This window comes from Dicentrarchus labrax, unplaced genomic scaffold, assembly GCF_905237075.1.
Source record: "Dicentrarchus labrax unplaced genomic scaffold, dlabrax2021, whole genome shotgun sequence".
In the NCBI taxonomy this organism is placed as follows: domain Eukaryota; kingdom Metazoa; phylum Chordata; class Actinopteri; family Moronidae; genus Dicentrarchus; species Dicentrarchus labrax.
Window position 1 is genome coordinate 6,498,760 of NW_026136710.1, and position 19,796 is coordinate 6,518,555.

Here is a 19,796-nt window from a genome sequence, read left to right on the forward strand (position 1 = left end):
CCACAATGCACCGCTTACATCGGCTGAGCAGCCAGAGACGAGAACAACGGAGCAGCCTCGTCAACCCGAATAAACCGGCTGGATAAACGACAGTGAACGGGTTTAAAATAGCAGGAAGCGAGTTCGTGATAGTGTTTGCTTATTTGAAACATCACAGGGTAGTTTCGGGCGGATGCAGCGGCGGTAGACACTCCTAGCGGCAGCTGGTGGCGGTGCTTTTTAGCATCAGCTAGCCGGTTAGCTGGTTTTGACTGACGTTGGGGGGGGAGCTGTGTGAAAAGCAGCTGGTAACACCAGGCAGCTGGCCACCACACGAACAAAGGGAAGAAAATATATAACCTTACATTTAAAAAAAATACTTTTAAGTTGATATTATATCTGGTTTTACAAAATAGTCGTACGTGAAGAGGAAGTTAGCGGTTTAGTTTGTTGAGACTGACGTTAGCTAACTTAACTCCGCTATTGTTGAAGTGGTCTCAGGCTAACATCTGTAAATACTGGATTTCGGGAGCTTTAGCTAACGTAGCTAGATAAAAAAAAACACAATGAGCTCTGAGGAGACTGCACCGTCCACTAAATCCACTCCGGAGGATGATGGCATGACCTGGTGGTACCGATGGCTCTGCAAGATAGCTGGGATTTTGGGAGGAATATGTAAGTAGTTGTCGAAGTACATTTCTTGTGTCACTAAAAACTAATAAGTAAATAAATAATAAGTCCACAGAAAACCTTTATCCTGCCATAGTTGCTTGTCTAGTGAATACAACTGTGAGAGTGCTGTGTGCCAGGTGACATTTAAAGTTTGTGCTAGTTTCTCTTATAGACAGACAGACAGACAGACAGACAGGTAGATTTATTGTCTTGTCAGCATACTTGCTATGTTTTATTATGTGGACTCAATATCTCTGCATTAATTTGAGGTTGACATCTGAGACATAACGGAAAGGGTATTAGATTACCATTGGAAAAAAAAAAAAAACATGTTTTGGATTGTGTGTTAAACCTCACTTCAGTTGCTCAGCCAGCACAGACAAAAGCTCTGCCACAGCCCATTGTCCCCTCCCTGCAGCAGCCACTGTCGGGCACCGCCTGTTTGCATGGCTTGCTCATTCCATAACAGTTTGTTAACCCTAAATTTACCATATGGTATGAACACACGTAGTCCACAGCGTGTACGTTGACTCTTTCCCTGAGGACAGTGTGAGACAGAAGTGTTTTTTTTTTTTTTTTTTACTGCTGGCTTTGCAGTTTTCCAGCAGCATTGCAGCCCTCTATCCTTCTCTCCTTCACAGTGACACCAGAGTCACAGTGGTGGTATCACATTAACCACCTGGGGCACTGCATATTCAATGGGATCTGTATTATTAAGGAGGCTGAATGCTCTAAAGGAGCTGGATATGCTATATGGCTTTTCCACTGTTTGTGGTGGTATGGGCTTGTCTGGCCTGAGAATTCACATAGACACTAGGCATATTTGCCCTCTCTTTTCACTCTGGAGTTTCAGCCTGAAACTTGTTGTGCGACTGAAACAGTTGAATCTCAAATGTATCTGTATGGACTGGCAGTCAAAAGCTTTATCATTTTGGCTCAATATCAAACAATATGTCCACTATAAGTACCACAGATTTAGATTGTAAAGATTAATAGATATATCACCAGCTATTCTGATCATGTTTTTTATGCAAAAAACTAAAATTAATAATTATTTGCAGGTGTGTCAATGTGCCAGATTGTACAACACAAGGGCCCTGACATTAGCACACCTACTAGAGTGTAACCATGAATAATCTTGGATTGGATACAGTTGTGTTTGACAACTCCGTTTGTACAGTGTGTTTATTAGCTGCAGATTCTGCATTTCTTTCATTTTCATCCTGAGTCAGATGTTGCCAGAATAATTGACTGCAGTACACACACAAACACACACACACACAGGATCAATTATATATTTAAAATAAGCCATAAATTCACTATAGGAGATACACCTCATATGTTCCCTATGTGTTTATATATACTTCTAGGACTGCTATCATTGATTCATTTACTGATGCCGTGTTAATTCCTTTAGCTGACACACCTCTCCAATGTGTAATGTTGTCATATCACACATTATTTCAAACCCTACCGAAGATTCCCACATGTAGAACGTTGAAAGTGTTTCACAGCCCTTTCACAACCTCGCCACCAGTGGTCTACTTTTCACTGAATCTCATCTCAATATCTCATATTGCAGTATACGCATATTTTAAACAATTAATAGTCAGATATTGCACTTAGGCAGGTTGCATTGGCCCTATTTGTGTAGCACAGCGAAATAAGCAATGCAACTTTTAACTCAAATCATAGCCATGGCAAAAGCTAAAACAGGCCTATATTGAATTATCTTTAAAGGAATCTGTCTGAAACTAATTATCTTGTACATGAAAAATGGAGCCTGCTTTGATTTTGGCACGGTGGTAATTAGTGTTTCAAATTTGATATTAGTTATTAATTTTCAGGCAGTGCATGTTTATTAATGGTTTTTACATCTAGATATGAGTGCTGGATTCCATCATTTCATACAGTGTTTGTTTCCAAATGGCTTTACATATCAGGCACATCAAGACCAACTTATGCTATTTTAAGTTTGTTTGTTGCACAGTTGCATCTTCGTTCTGTACATGCTCCATATGTTCCGCATTGCTGATTTCCATCTTGTGATGTTTTATAGTGTGCAGGCAGTGCAAGCAGCGGCATAAAAAGGAAACATTTTGTTATCATGTTTTTTAAAACAAGATTGACTAAACTGGATCTCTTAACAGCCAAATCCATCATTTTAAGATCTGTTTTCCCTTTTGAGGTATTTCAAAAATAAAATGCCAATAGTTAATGGTCAGACCAGAATATTTTCTGTATAACAGCATTACTTGTCATATGTCTTATCTTAATAAAAGTCTCTTTTGCTTTGTCTTTTGTCCAAACAATGCAGCCTGTGCCATCGCAGGAGTGTGGAACTGTGTCACTGTAAACCCTTTAAACATTGCTGCTGGAGTATGGATGGTGTAAGTCTTAAACACTGTTACACTTACTTAAACATAGCATGCATAAATAGTGTCATTCACATTTCATAAGCTGAGGCATTTTTATATTCTGTTTATATACGGGAGCAAAAACAACAAATATACTATAAAACCTACTTTAAAACCACTTATTTATAATACAAAGCTATCTATTCTATCATCAAGTCTTCATTTAAGCTTAGGTCCATTTTTCTGTCCGAGTACGGTTGCACAATGAAAGTCTTGTTTTGAACAGCCTGCTTGCATAAGACAATAGTTTAATTGTTTTACTGAAGTTTGGGCTAAGGTGTCACTGACACAGTTACTGACACAGTTGTGAGCTGGTTCTAGAGAGATTCAATAAACACCAACTGAAACTAACTGAAGCTGAAAGTTGGATAGCTTAGCTTCAGTGCTTTCTACAAATAAAAATGAATTAATAAAAATTACAATCAAGACATTCTGTCATTCTTTATATCAGACAATTCAATTAATCTAGAAAGTAATTGCCAGGTTGATTGATAAAGAAAACAAACAGCCCTTTCAGTTTCCACAGAAATTACATTATGCTGAGCAACAGGGAGGAAAATGTCATGAGTAAGTTTTTTTTATAGCAATGCAGGTAGTAGGAAGCAACTGCCCACACCTCTACAGATCAAGAAAGCCTTCATATTAAAAAAACAGATTACAGAATAGGCTGTGCCTGACTGTCAGCCAAACTGACATCCTGCCAGTTTTATTCACTTAGAGCTGAAACTATTCATTGGTTAGTTGGTGAACAGAATATTAACAAGAAACTATTTATCATTGAAGTCAATTTTCTAGAAAAAAAATGGCAACTATTCATTAGTTTCAGCCTCTAACATCTGAGGATTTGCCATTTTTATCTCATGAGCAAAAATCAAATCACATAATTACAATAATCGTTACTCGCAACTCACGTTTCACTAACCACCACTGTTGAAACCTTTGTGCTGTTTCCATGACGGTAAACGTGAGCACTAGTGCTCCAACCCAATTGATATACTTTGGTGACAAATAATAATAATAATGGTTATTTTCAACCCATCTGCTGTGTTTAATTCCCTCAGACTTCCATTATGTGATCCAGAGCTGTACAGTATTTGCACAAAATGATTCACCGCTGTGTTTGTGTCCTCTCCTCCTCTCTCAAGGTTGAATGCCTTCGTGCTGTTCCTATGTGAGGTCCCATTCTGTTGCCAGTTCATAGAGTTTGCTAATGCAGTAGCAGCCCGTGCAGACAAACTCAAACCCTGGCAGAAAGCCTTCTTCTACTGCGGGTGAGAACTATGCATCGTACACGGTTTCTGTCATTGGAGGCTGTACTGCACTATATGAAAAATTAAAATTTTGGAATGTGAATTTCTGATAGTTATTAACATTGCATAGGCGGTTGGGTATGCTTTTGGGAATGTGGTTCTTTTATACAGAACATGTACTAAATATGGTTTCCTGAATTCTGTGTTTGTCTGTTGATGGTTGTCCCCCTGGTTGCTCATTTTCAGGATGGCTCTGTTCCCCGTAATGTTGAAGTTCTCCTTTACAACCTTGTTTGGAAATGCCATCGCCTTTGCTACAGGAGTTCTGTACGGTCTTGCGTCCTTAGGCAAAAAGTAAGATGTCTGTTAATAGCTGGTAACATGTAATGACATAATATATAAAAGCTCTTTAGAAAAAGAAAAATGTCAGGTATTCTATATAAGTTATAATTTCAGTCTATTCTATTTGAGTAAAAGCTGTTCAATACAGGCATTTTGTAATTACTCATATGTCTCATGCCTAAAAACATTCTTCTAACATGTCATATTAAAACAGGCTCTCATATTAAATGCAATATTCCACAATATAATCAGTTAATAAGATTTTTATTTGATGCTTGGAAGTTCTAACAACCCTAATGAGCCTCTTAATTCATGCAAATTAACTTCTGACAAGGTGAGCTGTGCAATAACCTTGCAATTAACGTCATCTTCTCCTGTCATACCCACTTGTCCTTTTGTTTCTACCCACCTCCCCTCGTCATAACTTTATATTACCGTCCTTCTCTTGCATCCTTTCTTCCTTTTGTCCCCCCCCTCTCTCTCAGGGGAGATGCAGTGACTTACGCCAGACTGCAGCATCAGAAACAGGGGGATGAAGAGAGGATGACAGGAACAACAAATGGCGCTCCAGAGTGAGGCATCTGCCTTTCCGCCCTCCTCTTTTCTTCAGTTCTTACAGATTAAGTTTTTCCCAAGTCCTCCATCCATCCTACCTCTCCCCCCATGCCCCTTTCCTCTCCTATTTCTGTCACTACATAACAATGGTACTGGTTATTTATTTACTTAAACTGCTGTATCCTTGTTACCTGACCTAATAGTATCCAAACAGATTGATGTTGGATTCAGTCCATTACTTGATACCTGGAGTGTAAATGGGATCTCTCATTGTGATGCGATACCTTAGATTGTAAGTTTTGTTTTTATGTTTGTACTTCTTCTTAAGGGTCATATTTATTATTGGTTCCCTTTGTTGGTTGTTGCAGTTGTAAACCCTATTTTGCAGGAAAAATGTGAGGTACATCTCTGTAGCCCAAGAGCCTTTCAGGAAATCCGAAAGGAAATAAATGTGATTGTAAAATGTACATAATTGACTTCAGGTGACTTTGAGGCTGTGATTCAGAGTTGTCTGCTTTAGGACTGGGTAAAGATAAGCCAAATGATACTTTGGTTGGGTGTGTCATCCTGTTTTTGGCAGCAACATTTGTATTGATCATTCTGTAACAAGTGCAAAGCGTAAGCAGCATGGAACCTAGATAGATTGTTCTTTATATCCTCTGTGGTTTTTTTTTGCCAGTATGAATGTAAACTGGGTCTTCAGTTGCATTCATAATGGTCTCAAAAGTCTTAAATTGAACCTGATGGAAATCCTTCTAATTCTGCCTTTAAGTGGTGAATGTATAAATGCTTCATAGAAGACAAAACCTGGCAATTTCTGCATTAGAAGTCAGCTATGGTAACAGTGAAAACCAGTCCTACAAAAGATTCCATCTAACTAAACTTTTTAAGTCAATACAGACTGGAATAGAGGACCAAGTTCTACTGAAGGCTGACTTTTAATCACAATTATTACCCAATTTAATGACAAGAAATCACAAATCTGTAAATAACCACGTTTTTTACATCTGAGTAGTTCTATCATGAGTAAGCCCAACATTCTGATTATTAAATATTGGGAATCTGAAAAGAAAAGGAATAATTTTGGTATTTCAGTATTACACCCACTGTGCACGCACAGCTCTGAATTGCAGCCTGAATGCATTTTTAAACATACATAGGCATTAGGGACATTTTGTAACATTGGGGGAATGTATCTGGTATGCCCAAAGATAAAGAGTTCATCATTTTTTTATTTTATGCTTTCTTATATTATTTTTTCAGTTGCTTTAAGCTCAGTTGCGGCATTCCTGCACTAAACTTTTGGTACAGAGGGAATTTCATCAAAAGCTTTACAGTGCATAGGACAGCTTGTTTGCGTATAGTTCCTCATGATCCAGCAGCCAGTAGCCAAGGTAGGGCTGCAGATTGTGTGGCACATTATGTAATGAAAAACTGGAATGTGGAACTATTTGTTCTCCTGTTTAAAACATGTACCTTTTTTTTGTTTTAGAATCGGTTACTGAATATCTGCTGTTTTTATTATGAATCTTAATTAGAACACTACCAGAACCCATTAAAATCTAATGAGGGGATGTGTCTTGATTCAGGGACTAATTGGTCTGTATCCCACACAATCATCAGAGCCATGGTTTGCCTTTGTCACTCAAATGAGGTATGCAGTGGTCAGCAATGTACGTTTTGTTTTTGTGTTTTGTTGCCTTGCCTCTGTTGTGTCATTGGTAATAAGGATGCTTTGGGAATAATTGTTTACACGTACCTCTTACAGCTATTTCTATCTTAATTCTATTACTGACTGGTCAGTAAGACTGAGTGGATTATTTACACATTACCACCAGCTCTCAGGTATCATACTTAAATTCACAGCATTGAGATACAAAGTAGTTTATGCATAGATCATAGATATATGGTAACTACCACATAGTAAGCATGACTCTGCATTTGTGAAACATTTAAAACATGCACAACCAGTGTCCACAAGTGATTAAACACTACTACACCAGCAGTATGCTACAGTCCAACTCTACAATTGTAATAAGATGATAATAAAAACCACCATTTCCTATCCACGCCCATCCAGATTTAATTTATTGCAGTGACATGCATCTGCGACTCTTATGATTTGATTGATTTTACATCTGCAGGTGTTGAATGCATGCTTTGCTGTAAGGGATATGTGTATAATGTGTGTTGTGATGTGAATCCTAAACCTGTTATAAAATAGTGGATTAAACAAACTTGCTATTACTACCATGGTGTTGGCTTCTTTTCGACTTTTCCTCTTGCACCATAATGAGGTTAGCCTTTATGGTTTAGAGTGAAATAGCTTGACAACTATTGGAAGGATTGCCATGAAATTTGCCACAGATATTCAAGGCCTATGAGGATCTAGTGTACTAACTGCCTCCTTTTACTTTTTTGCCAATTCCACCAGCAGGCCAGGTTTTTTGCTTATTCAGGTAAATATCTCGAGATCTATGAAATGGCACATGATTTGGTATAGATACTTACGGCTCCCAGACAATATATTACCTTGTTGGTCCCTTGAACTCCTGCAGCACCACTACCGTGAGGTTGAATTTTTAGTTTTCTATTTAAATATGTCAATAACTACTGGATTGCTGTAAATTTGGTACAAACATTCATGGTCCATAGAGGATAAACCTTGATCTATGAGTGAACTTTGCTCAATGCTTTGGTTTATGACCAAACACCTGGAAAACTACATTCAAAACAGCCTGCTGCACTTTATATTTAATGAGATGCCCTCGAGATATGTTTTAATATATTTAAAATACTCAGCTTTGAATAGTAATTTGTGTCTGATATGGTTAGCCCATAAAAAAGATTAACTATATTTAAAACGTTTAAAAAGATAAATCAATTCCTTCTATAATGCTATTGGGCACAATATGTCCCCTGCTTCACTGCTAAGTCCATTATCTGTGTGTGAGGTTTCCACATCACAGTTGCTTAAGTTGCATGCTGGACCATGTATGTTCCAAACCATGTGTAATATTACAAATCATGCTCACACATCTTCACCTGAGTTTTAAGGGAGTAGAGAAACTTTCACCCTTCAGCAGATGAATGTGAAAACAGCAGTCTGGTGTCAAAGTCTACATCATTCTGCACCAACATCCAAGTAACACCACACAAAAGACATTTTTGAGTGAAGGGCGACTTCAAATCAAATCAATGCACCTGTGATTTGGTCTCTTTGAATATCTGTTAGTTGTCTTGTGTTGCTTTGAAAACTCGCATATCAAAGTAATGATTGTTAGGGATCTCTTTTACAGCGCATAAATGCAACTAATTGCCATGTGACCCACAGTGTTTGTAATTGTGATTAACCCACTTCAGAGCTAGTCCTTTTCAATGAGATGCTTTCATTATTTTGTCTTCCCCCGCGTACATGAAACAGTGTTTGTGACATGAATGGCACTTGAAACCAGACCTGTGATTACTGGAACTGGATTGCTATTGGAGCATATTCAAATAAAGCATTTAATTAATTTGTTTTCGTTCAAAGGCCACAAGGAGTACTACCACTTTAATTCATCAAATAGTTTCATTTTTTTGTTTAGATCTATAGACTAAGATAATCTTTTTTCTGTATGTTTTTTGTATGTAAAGCCTACTGAGGAACTGAGACAAAAACAAACAAGACATGAAATAAAAGTCGGTCCTTTTTTGATGTTATAAATAGGACAGATACTAATTAGGTATGTCTAATTACACCTAATGACTATGTTTCTTGGTTATGTTTGTGTACAAGATGGAGTTATGTATAGATAAATATTCACTGTGGTTAGCGACTGTATGCATTATTGGAATACTACATATTATTTGGAACCACCAGGCACAGAAATACCCTCTTCTTTAAAGTAAGTATAACACATTTACAAGTCTGAGTACCTTCACAGTCTTCTTAAGGGTTTATACTTCTGGGTGTCAAGAATTTTCTTTCATTTTTTCTTTTATCAATGATCAAAGAACCATCTGAAAGAGGATTTCAGGCCATGCGCGCTGAAGAATTCTTCATAACATATAATTCTCATCACAGAAATCCAGGTTACCCTAGGGTTACCATTTTTCATATTTTGTTTTTATACTGCATTGCATCCTTGTGTTCTGTGTATGTGGTGCATGTGTCATATGTCAAAATGGACTGACATATGACATGTGGCATAATGCTGTGATTTTTCTTTATTGCAGCTGTAAAAATCAGATGGCGAGACTGAAAGCCACCTGACTTGACTGCAGAAGATATAAATGTGACACAATACTCATACAGCCAGATGGGAATCGCTGTACTTCTAATAGATGAAGCCAGTCTTTTATCATTTGTCACATTTGCCAAAAAGAGATGAGACTGTCTGGCATCATCAATCAAAGCTGGAGTGGGCAGTAAACCCTCCTACTGCATCCATGTTTTTAGTGCACAAAGGAGGATACCAAACTTTGGTTGTGACATAACCTACAATACAGTACAATTAGTGTGTAATTCTCAAATGCTTTATTCATATTGTTCCAAACAGACTATTGAATATACGTCTTAATACATGTCTGGAGAGGATCTTTAAAGCTCATGTATTTAAGAGGCATGAAATGTGCTGTAACTGTAAAGATACTATTTTCTTTTTCTTATAATACTTTTGTTCCGCTATTCGTCTCCTCATTGTTACCAAATAAACCACACCCTTTGTGTCAGTCTCTCACTTGTAAGGCTGAAGTTTGTTTAGTCATATTGTTGCCTTGCACGCATGTCAAATAGGTTTCATACATCACAGCAAAGAGTATTAATGTCTATCTATGAGACGGACCTTACATGTGGATAGGATGTTAAAGGTTATAGTAAAGGTTGTTTTTACTGGTAGTAGGTAATAATCGCTACCTCTCACCATTTAATCAAAACTGCATTATGCCTGCATTATCCCTCATTTGTGAGGAATCTTCTCTCACCAATAAAGCTTAGTGTTTTTCAGTCTTAATATCTTGCCCTTTTAGTGCAGATTAGAAGGATTTATTTGTGGCACTTGACTTCCTATTTCTCATATCAATAGATTAATTAATTTAATTGCCAAGGATTAGTCCATATAAGTGCATATCTGCTGCCTCTGAACTGTAAAGCTACCGACAAAGACTTTTATTTGTACTATGTATTGTAAAATGTACCTGGAAACATGCTAAAATGTGCACTTTAATTTCAGTAACATTTATACTGAGTAATCAACAGAGGGCGCTGTTGCATAATTTCAAAAATAGGTCTTAGTTTTAATTAAGTATTTAACCTAGTATTTAATTAATTATGTATTATACTACTACAACTTCTACTAGCACAAAGGGAGGATTCATTATGGGAATTGAACCTGTGATGCTCCACTTGCAGGCTGTTTATTTGCCTGCACATGCGTGGCAGGTTTAATTAATGATAATAATCATAATGCTCATTAATAATTAATACGGGCAGCTGCAGTGGCAGCAGTGAAATGACAACAACATAAGGTGAAAGCTTGATAAGAGCTGAGCGTCATGAGAATCAACACTCCATCATTTCCACTTTACTGTATGAGCAGCAACCATTTATTATCTGAGCAGGAATGTCATTTTGCAGTCATTAAAACGATTTGTCATGCAGGTAATAATGGCTGTTTAGTGACTGAAGTCTTGTTATGTAGTAACAGACTCGTCTGGACTCCTGTGGGGAAACTCAAAGGGTGATGAAAATGACAAAATGAAGTTTGTGTGATGATCAGCATTTGATCAGCATCCTGACTCCGTAATGCAGTTATAAAGAGCAAAATACAACATGAAAGACTTATTTTAGATTAGGAAAAATAGCCAAAGGCACATAGCCTACAGTAGAGCACTGTATGAAGCAATAAGGAAAGACGTGGCCTGATCTGAAAATGAAAAATAAGTTGTTTATCTATGCAGAGATAGTGGTGGAAGCAGTACTCATTGTTCACTCAAATAAAAGCAGTAATACCATATATATATATATATATATATATATATATATACACACACTCAAGTGCCAGTAAAAATATTGCATAAAAAAATATATGAAAGTAAAAATACAAACATATTAACAACCAAAATGTGCCAGTATAAAAAGTAAAGGTACTCATTATGCAGAATGGCATCAGTCACTATTATATTATTGGTTTACTAATGTTATTATTTATGCTTTAACATTGTAATGTTGTAGTTGGCCAAGGTGGAGTTGATTTTAACTGCTTTATGTACTTTTGTGTAGTTTAATCTATAACAATGCATCATATCTTATGTGCAGTTAAAGTACCAAATCAACACTGTGAAAATACTCCTCGATAAGTATAACCCTTACTACTAAGTATCAGTAAAATATCAAAAGTAAAAGTACTCCTTATGCAGAAAAACATTCCTTCTCTGTGTTTTACTGTTTGCATTAATGTGTATGTTGCTTTTTACTGCTGCAGTTAAATTGAATAGCCTACTGTTCATCTACAGCATTGCATCATATTCTGTAAAATCATCAAACGTGAGAACCATGTATCTCTACAAAGTCAACTTTTCATGAGCTCAGAAACACAGCCCCCCCCCCGATTTTCAGCTAAGTGACAATGAATTTTTCCAGCTAATCCAAGAGGGCTTTTAAATAGTTTATTTAGCTTAAGCTGTAGGAGAATTTTCCCAACCCATAAAGGAACACTTAATCCTCCAGGTTATTACAAAAATGAAAAATGACCAAATTTTGAGATGCGACATGGTTTTCACAGGATGGGTGGGGTATGAAAAGTGGCTAATGGCAAATAAATGTAGTTTTAATAAAAAAGTGCAATATTTAGTGTAATAATAATGAAGCACAAGTCAGTACTTGAGTGCATGTGCTCCTTTATTTATCCTTTATTTTATCTCCCCCTCAGTAAATCCACCTCAGTCTCTCAGGAACAAGTATCACATTTTCATCTCCTGACTGGGGGTGGAGGGACTAACTTGTCCTCCCAGGTCCGGGTTGCATCATGCTTGGGAACTTTGCTCCAATGAGGGGTTTGCTTTGTGCTTTGTGGAGGGAGAGACACACACACACACAGAGAGAGAGAGAGAGAGAGAGAGAGAGAGAGAGAGAGAGAGCGACGGGTGCAGCGTTGCCACCACCAGGACGGGATAAAAAAAAAAAGACCCACAGCGAGCAACATCACCTGCGGAGACAGACGCTGGATTCCCCCCCCACCCCCAAACCCCCGGGGCTTTGGAAAAACACACACATCCTCCACGTTGCTGTGTCTGTTTTTGTTTTGTTTATTTTTTTTTGGTCAAGAAGGAAACCCTCAAGTGTCTCTCGGTTGTGTATTGTGAGTCAGAAAAAAAAAAAGAGGGCGCCCAAATCTGTCCCTCTTTTAGGACGGGACCTTTTTGAAGCTCAGAGCACCAACAATGGACTGCGTTTCCACCGGGAACTCACTCCTGGAGCCGTGCGGCACTCACACATGGGACCGTAGCGTTTCAAACCCAGACGACATCTGTCTGTGTAGTTGTTGAACAGTGTTTACCGTGGTGGTGGGGGTCGGGGGTCGTCGGTTGGTGCCCGCCATGCCTGCGAGGAACAGGTACAACCTGGTGGACGATCTGGCGGACTCGAGGGTGCCGCTCCATAACGAAGAGGCGTACCAGCATGGGATTCATTTCCAAGCCAAGGTGAAATGAGCGTTATGTTTTCTGTGCATGTGTTTGGGCACTGTTTGGGTGTTTTGGAGCAGGTGCACTGAGCCCTTTTCAGGTGGGAAGTTTGGACGCATGGCCGTGGAGGCTACCCACACACACACACACACACACACACACACACATTTACACATGTGGTTTAAGGCTTGCATGTCTGATGGAAAAAATGCACCTTATTCCCTTCAAACTTTCATTTTGCATCACCTTACAAAAGTGGGTTGATGTCCTTATATCTGATGCTGAAAAGTGACCTTAACTGAGTGTATTTTCAGGTTTTTTCCCACCCCAAGTCATTGAATTATTAAACTCTCAGGAAAGCTGCTAGACTGTATTCAGTTTTTAGTGGCTCTGTTCACCAATCTGTAACTTAATCTTGAGCTCCACTGTTTCACATCCACTAGCCTATAATAGCTCTCAATTCATGTTATGGGTTGAGCAGGAAACACACAGCACAGTCGTGGAAAGGGTTAAAACTAAGGGAGTGTTACTGGTCCAAAGTTCAATCACAAGGCTGCTTGTATCTTATATGTGATTAGGACAGCAGTCTCATCTCAGTTTGTCCTAATACGTCTTTATCCCACTGAGTGTCGTGAGCACAGTCACATAGGAAATCAATGACTGACAATTTCTTCCATACTTACAAAATAAAAAACACTATGCTGAATATAATCTGACGGCAGGTGGGACACACACAGAAAGATGCACACATCACACACATCCATCCTTGTAAATCAGCATATACTCTACATATTATGCAATAAAATAAATATAAATGTATAAATACACCATGATGTGTGGAATGAATACAGGTAAATAAGCTTAAAGCCGACAAATACAAATTATTAATTAAACTACTCATTTATACGCCCTCAGACCATTTGCAGTGTTCAGAATAATAGTAACAACAACAGAAACATGGTCCTTAAAGCCCCTTAATTACACAGCCACAGTTCTTTTGTTAGCTAGACTTTTATAAAACACATTTAAAATCATTTTGTCCTAAATAGAGAAGCACTAGTTGCCCCAATTTCAATAAAAATATTTGGTTTACCTTGTATGAGTTAATCTTTCTAATAGGAACACACTAAAAGCATTTTTTTAGAGGGTTTAGGTAGTTTAGTTGTTCTTTCTATAGGGCTTGGATCACCACATATAGTGGACAATGAGTAGGCAGTTTTTGCCTTTATAACAGTCTAAAACAAAATCTTATAAATGAGCTTGGACCTCACTTTGGGAGCTGATGGAGTTGAATAAGCTGCACACTCAGCGGCTGTGATCAGTCACAGCACTTTGTGGGAATAGCTATTGATATAACATATACTATGATTGAGTTTGTTACGTATGATTATGGCAGATTAATTGTGCAGCTGTGGTGTGTGGGCTAATATCTATGACTCTTGCTTGTTAAACTACAGTATGTGGGGAGTCTTGACGTGCCCAGGCCCAACAGTCGGATGGAGATTGTGGCAGCCATGAGGAGAATCAGGGTAAGATGAAATCATTATGTCATGAGTATTTAAGACCAGAATCGCACACACACACACACACACACACACACACACACACACACACACACACACACACACACACTTCTTCAGGCCTATGGTGATTGTTCTGTGATGGAGTACAGTAAGTATCTATACAATAACACAGTAATCACACACAAAATACAAAGAGTGTGTGGCTGTCAGGTGATATTTGTTTTATGTTAGGATGTAGTGACGCACTCACTGGCTCGACAGCAGAACACGTCTTCTTGGAAATGCAATGCAGGGGTGAATTTTGTAGAAAGAAAAAGCAATAAGAGAGAGGTGGATTGTGTGGCTCTTTGCTGAATAGTACATTGTCCTTTCTAGGTATGTTTGAGAGAGTTGAAGGACATGTGTGTGTGTGTGTGTGTGTGTGTGTGTGTGTGTGTGTGTGTGTGTGTGTGTGTGCACACATCAGACTGTGGCTTATTGCGCTGTGTTGAGCTGAATTTTACAATTCAACCTTTTTAGTACTTAGGAGTTTAATTTGTTTTATCTCTGTCACCCTGTATACACTCTTTTCCTCGTTGTTATTCGCACTATCATATCATAGTCAGGCTTGGTGGTTTTTTTTTTTCTCCATAAAGCTATATCAGTAGTGTTACTATGGGGATCATGTAATCATTTTTCCCTCTCATTGTCCCAGTAGGCCTCCAGAAGCTAACACAGAGCCGTATCACAGTGCCGGGGTGGTTCTGTAATTTAAGTGTGAGTCACTGGACGAGTTTGGTTCAGACATGACAAGGCTCTTAAGCCTAGGCGAATGTGCGGAAAAGAAGTGTGTGATTTAATTTTTTTTGAGGTACTAAAAAGCCATAATGTGCACGTATCCTCAGAACAACGCATTAGTTTTGAGGCACAATATGCAAACTTTTTTTTTAACCATTTTAGGGAATCCGAGCCCCTCTTTGTTTTGGCTCCTGTCTTAAAGAGTGTTTGTTGGTCGCTGCTGTGTTGCTTCAAGTGTGAAACTTAGTGTGTATCAAATTAGAGGAACCCCCGCTGATCAAAAGAGATATTTTTGGCAAACTGAACCCATCTACAAAAGTAGGCTTATGGTACAGAGACAAAGCCAGACAGTTTATGAGTCTGTGTGTGAATGGGCTGAGTGTGCATATAGCGGCTGTTATTTCCTTGTGATTCCCAAATGGACCAATCAATAAGATTGTAAAGCAAACATGATCATCGAGGTGATCCACTGCAGGCTGAGGCAGAGGCAGAGCATGAAACAGCAGGTACAGGCAGGCAGGGATTTATTGCTACAAGAAACAAAAAAATCTCTCTGATAGAAAAACATAAATCAAGTGGTTTTTACATCAAATTGAGATCCATTTATCAGCATGTATTTATATGATGTTCCTATTTAAAAATACACACAGTGCGTCATTATTGCCTTATTATGTCTGCGTGTGTGTTCACGTGTGGGGTTTGTGTGTCTCTTTATATTTAGTTCCCTTGAGGCCAAAAGAAAGCCTTGAATGAATAATGAATGAGTTAGTGTATTTTAGTTGTAACCCTCAGCCTATTGTATAGAATATCTTTGTTTTTAAAGGGCTGATGAATGAAGTATAACCCTGCTTTTATAGAGTCCCCTGCGACGAATGTAAACAGGAGAGTGTCTGATAGGAAGGACCAATCTATATAAAAAAATAACTTCTTATTTATTCATTTGTCATGTGTGTTTCATGCAATCGCTGCTGACAGTGACTAGAGAGATGTTACTATTTATAGACTTGTGTTATTACTCTGACCGGTGGATGAATCTGGTTTGTACTGTGTCATGTCATCTTTGCTGTTGAAGCTTAAAGTGAAACTACATCATTTTTATTGAACGGCGGCCAAAAGTGGGAATCGCACGATAATGGAAAAAGGAATTTCCCTTCGTTTTCATTTTCTTTTTCATTTTCTTGAGTCAGCTGCTCTAAAGTCATAAATAGTACGTCCTGGTGGCCTGAACTGTCTCAGTAATGCAGTGGTTCTCAAACCTTTTCTGGCATGCCTTCCTTCAGAAACCACACAAATATTAGCACAGTATCATCAGCAAACTCTTGAGGCTCACCCAGAGCCAGTGCAGTAATGTCACTTAAACAGCAACAATATCTACCTAAAGCTGCTAACTAAAGCTAGCGCACACTAGCCATTACAAGCTACTGGTCATAATAAACCAAGTAAGACTGTAGCAGCAAGACTTCAAGTATATTCAATTGACCAAGGGTGTGTTTTACTGCTTATGAGTTCCACTTCATTTGTAAGAGGAAGATTGTGTTTTTCAGAATTTAACCCAATGGTCTCGTAGTGGAGTGGTTTGGGTTGGTATGTCTTATGCAAGTGTTAGTAGACCTGCTGTTTGTGCTGCCTCGGTTTCAAACACATGGGAGTAAAGACTGCATTTTTGTGCCAAGCACTTCTTTTTCGGGTGAACCCTCTCACACTGTGCCTACACTGCATGAATGCAAACACATGAGCATTTTAGAGGGCAGGCGCGTGCGTTTAGGGTTGGTTGCCAAGTCAAATGTAATTAGCTTTGTGTAGATGAACATTGACTGGCCTTCCTGACTTTCTCTTCATCTCTCTTCACAAAAGCAAAGGCCTCGTCTTTAATTTAAAAGCGCAACCCTTTAGCCGAGGGACTGTGCAGAGACTCTACGGAGTTGAGTGTGATTAAAGGGAGTGAGGAATGAACTGATGGCAGTGGGAGGAAGACTTTAGGAGGAAGTCCTGGAAGCTGGAGGGGCTGCATGGTGGCTGGCAGAGCCGTAGTCGTTTCATCTCCCTTGGCTAATCTCTTTAGTCTCAGTCGATGTGAGGGAACAGCAGCAAATATGAGAAGAGAGAGAGAAAGCAACACAGGCTGATCATCTCTGAACAAACAGGGAATCTGGGTTTGACAAAGCAGAGGAGCTGCACTGGTTGAGTCAAGTCCACAGCCGTTTTACACCTGCCATTCCCACAGCGACACAATTTTGTATCCTGTGGATCTTTTCAGCGATGTGTTTTGGTAAACCTTCTCCCATTATGGCTGACTGGTCCTAGTGTGTTGGTTTTATAAGAATTTGTTTCATTCAGTTTGACCGGTGGCATAGAAACCCCCCAAGTGGTGTGCTAGTGTCTTCACACACAGATGTAAGAATGTGTGTGTGTGTGTGTGTGCATGTGTGTGTGTGTGCGTGCGTGTGTGAGTGAGCTCCAGTGCTCCATAATAGATAGCCCCCTCGCATTCTAACAACCTCCGCAATTGATTAACGAGTAATGACAAAGGCTGGCGTTGCTGCATCCCACATGGAGAGATGTGGTGTAGTCGTCCACAGCTCGCTGCCTCAAAAAAGGACGTGTGGTGTGTGTGGAATTTCCCTGGGAAACAAACAGGCACTATTTACAGGAGGCCACTGTCTCTCTACAAAAGGAAACAACTTTAAGGCTATTCTCTCTTCAGTCATTCCCCTTTCTCTTACTCCCTTATTTCCAACCCCCCTCCCTCCACTGCTGTTTTCTTTTTATCCCCTCACTCCCCTTTCATACTCCTACCAAAATAGACTGTCTCAATTTAGCCCATCTCTCCCATCTACTCAGTGCTGACAGGAATAGATTTTAGGCTGAGGGCAGGCTATGCATACTTCCCTTTGAATTTTGATCGGCCGTAATGGGATTTTAAGCCCCCCCCTCATATGTCCGTCAGGATGCAGCCTCCTTCCTCAGACTGCCAAGAGTCTTGCTGGAAATTACATGGCTCTCTTCTTTCTGCATTTGTCCCTGTGTCTGTCTGGAGCATCCTATGAGAAGATCTGTCTGCCGTGCGAGAAAGAAGGAAACCATGTTATTTGGTTTCTCCATTTCAGTATGAGTCCATCAAGTCTGTGTCAGTCTTTTGAGAGCATGCTGAGCTGTCATGACTCTGACTGTCAAGAGGGATGTAGGGGGAAAACAGGCACTCCGGACCTGTCAGAGACAGAACAGAAATGTTTGTACTACCTTAGTTTCACTTTGTGTCCTTTTGTGCCTCTATGCTTAAGACTTTACTCAATCTTTGGACAGAAAAACTATTTGAGATTTTGAGAAGCAATGAGAGTTACATAATGGTAAACAAGTAATAATTGGGAGAGAAATATTTGTATGAAATCTTCCAGTTGCCAATTTTGTCAAGAAAAACCTCTTACAACTGCCAAATCAAAGCACACATGTTTGTTATTAACCATTTTGTTTCTCTTCTCTATGCTCTTCCACCTGTCATTCAACTCAAACAACACTGTGGCAGCAGTCAACTTATTTGGCAGCTGCCAGTATAAATAACGTCCACCAGAGAATCAGAGAAATGGCCATGTTTCACTTCCTCTTGCTATCCTTTCTGTTTCTCTCTATCTTTCACTTCATTCTTAATGGTCAGAGTCTGGCAGCTAGCCATAACAAACGCTTACCCATGCCTGAAGGCTGCAGAAGACACAACAACACACACAGATTTGTGATAACATCACATATGACTATGCATGAGTATGAAATGCACAAATGAGGCATTTTATTCTAAACCCACAGTAGAGCCAAAGTTAGAGTTAACACAGATGACAATCAAACAACATGAACATGAGGAAAACTAAACAGGAGTCAGGACCCAATAGACAATTCTTAATTATCAGTGAATCACATTTTTGCATAACAATTACACACGCTGCATGTCCCAGAAAACCAGGAGAGAAATGAGAGCAGAGCTTAACTCCAGGGGGGTTACAGATCTATAGCAGTGGGGGCGGCTGGTCGGGTGTTGTTCTGTGTCTGCACTTTATGTGTGAATGAGGGATATGCTGTATTTAGGGAGACATGACACATATCTGGGGGGGGGCATTGTTTTCACTTTGTATTCATGTTAGCTTAATGGCAGATGTACAAGAGCATAGTAGGTGACCTATATGTGTACTGGATTAGATGTGATTTTTGGGCTTGCCTTTGTTTATCCAAAACCCCCCCAGAGAATCGGGGCGTAATTCTTCTTGATTAACAAACATTTGAGAGTGAGTCAGTCTGTGATCAGTGTTTTAAAGTGTATTTCTGCATGATTGGAAAGTGAAAATACGTAGTTCTAGATGCTGGGTGACATAAGGTGGATTTCCATAGACCTGTTTTTTATGCACATTTTCAAATTGTGCTTAAAAAACCTGAGTGAGAAATGTCTCGAAATAAGATGTAAAAGTTGGTGTATTGATAAAAGCCAAATGCGCCGAAGTACAGTAGAAACAGACTTGGTGAATAAATCATGAGCGATAAGGAGACAAGAAGCTTGAAACAAACATGCTGGCGTCCAACCTATTAGTCCAAGCCATCTGTAAAACCTGATGCTCCACACTGGATGAGAGCTG

General features: G+C 39.1%; 2 protein-coding genes across 4 annotated transcripts in view; both read left to right on the forward strand.

Annotated features, from left to right (window-relative positions):
- cacfd1 (calcium channel flower domain containing 1) lies at nucleotides 1-7,462 on the forward strand. The gene is made up of 5 exons (XM_051412575.1): nucleotides 1-654; nucleotides 2,969-3,041; nucleotides 4,214-4,339; nucleotides 4,565-4,672; nucleotides 5,146-7,462. Exons 1-5 carry the CDS (start codon nucleotides 546-548, stop codon nucleotides 5,234-5,236), a joined length of 507 nt encoding a protein of 168 aa, XP_051268535.1. The 5' UTR covers nucleotides 1-545; the 3' UTR covers nucleotides 5,237-7,462.
- Nucleotides 7,463-12,350: 4,888 nt separating this feature from the next.
- The window catches only part of si:dkey-34e4.1 (carboxyl-terminal PDZ ligand of neuronal nitric oxide synthase protein), a 46,994-nt gene continuing 39,548 nt past the window's right edge, over nucleotides 12,351-19,796 (forward strand). Inside the window, exons 1-2 of one of the 3 annotated variants that reach the window (XR_007886243.1) lie at nucleotides 12,351-12,898; nucleotides 14,338-14,409. Coding sequence is in view for 2 of the 3 variants with exons in the window: in XM_051412640.1 (XP_051268600.1) it covers nucleotides 12,794-12,898; nucleotides 14,338-14,409 (177 nt within the window). In the remaining variant the exon portion in view is untranslated. The remainder of the gene's footprint in view (nucleotides 12,899-14,337; nucleotides 14,410-19,796) is intronic. The other 2 variants (XM_051412640.1, XM_051412641.1) reach the window with 2 other exon arrangements.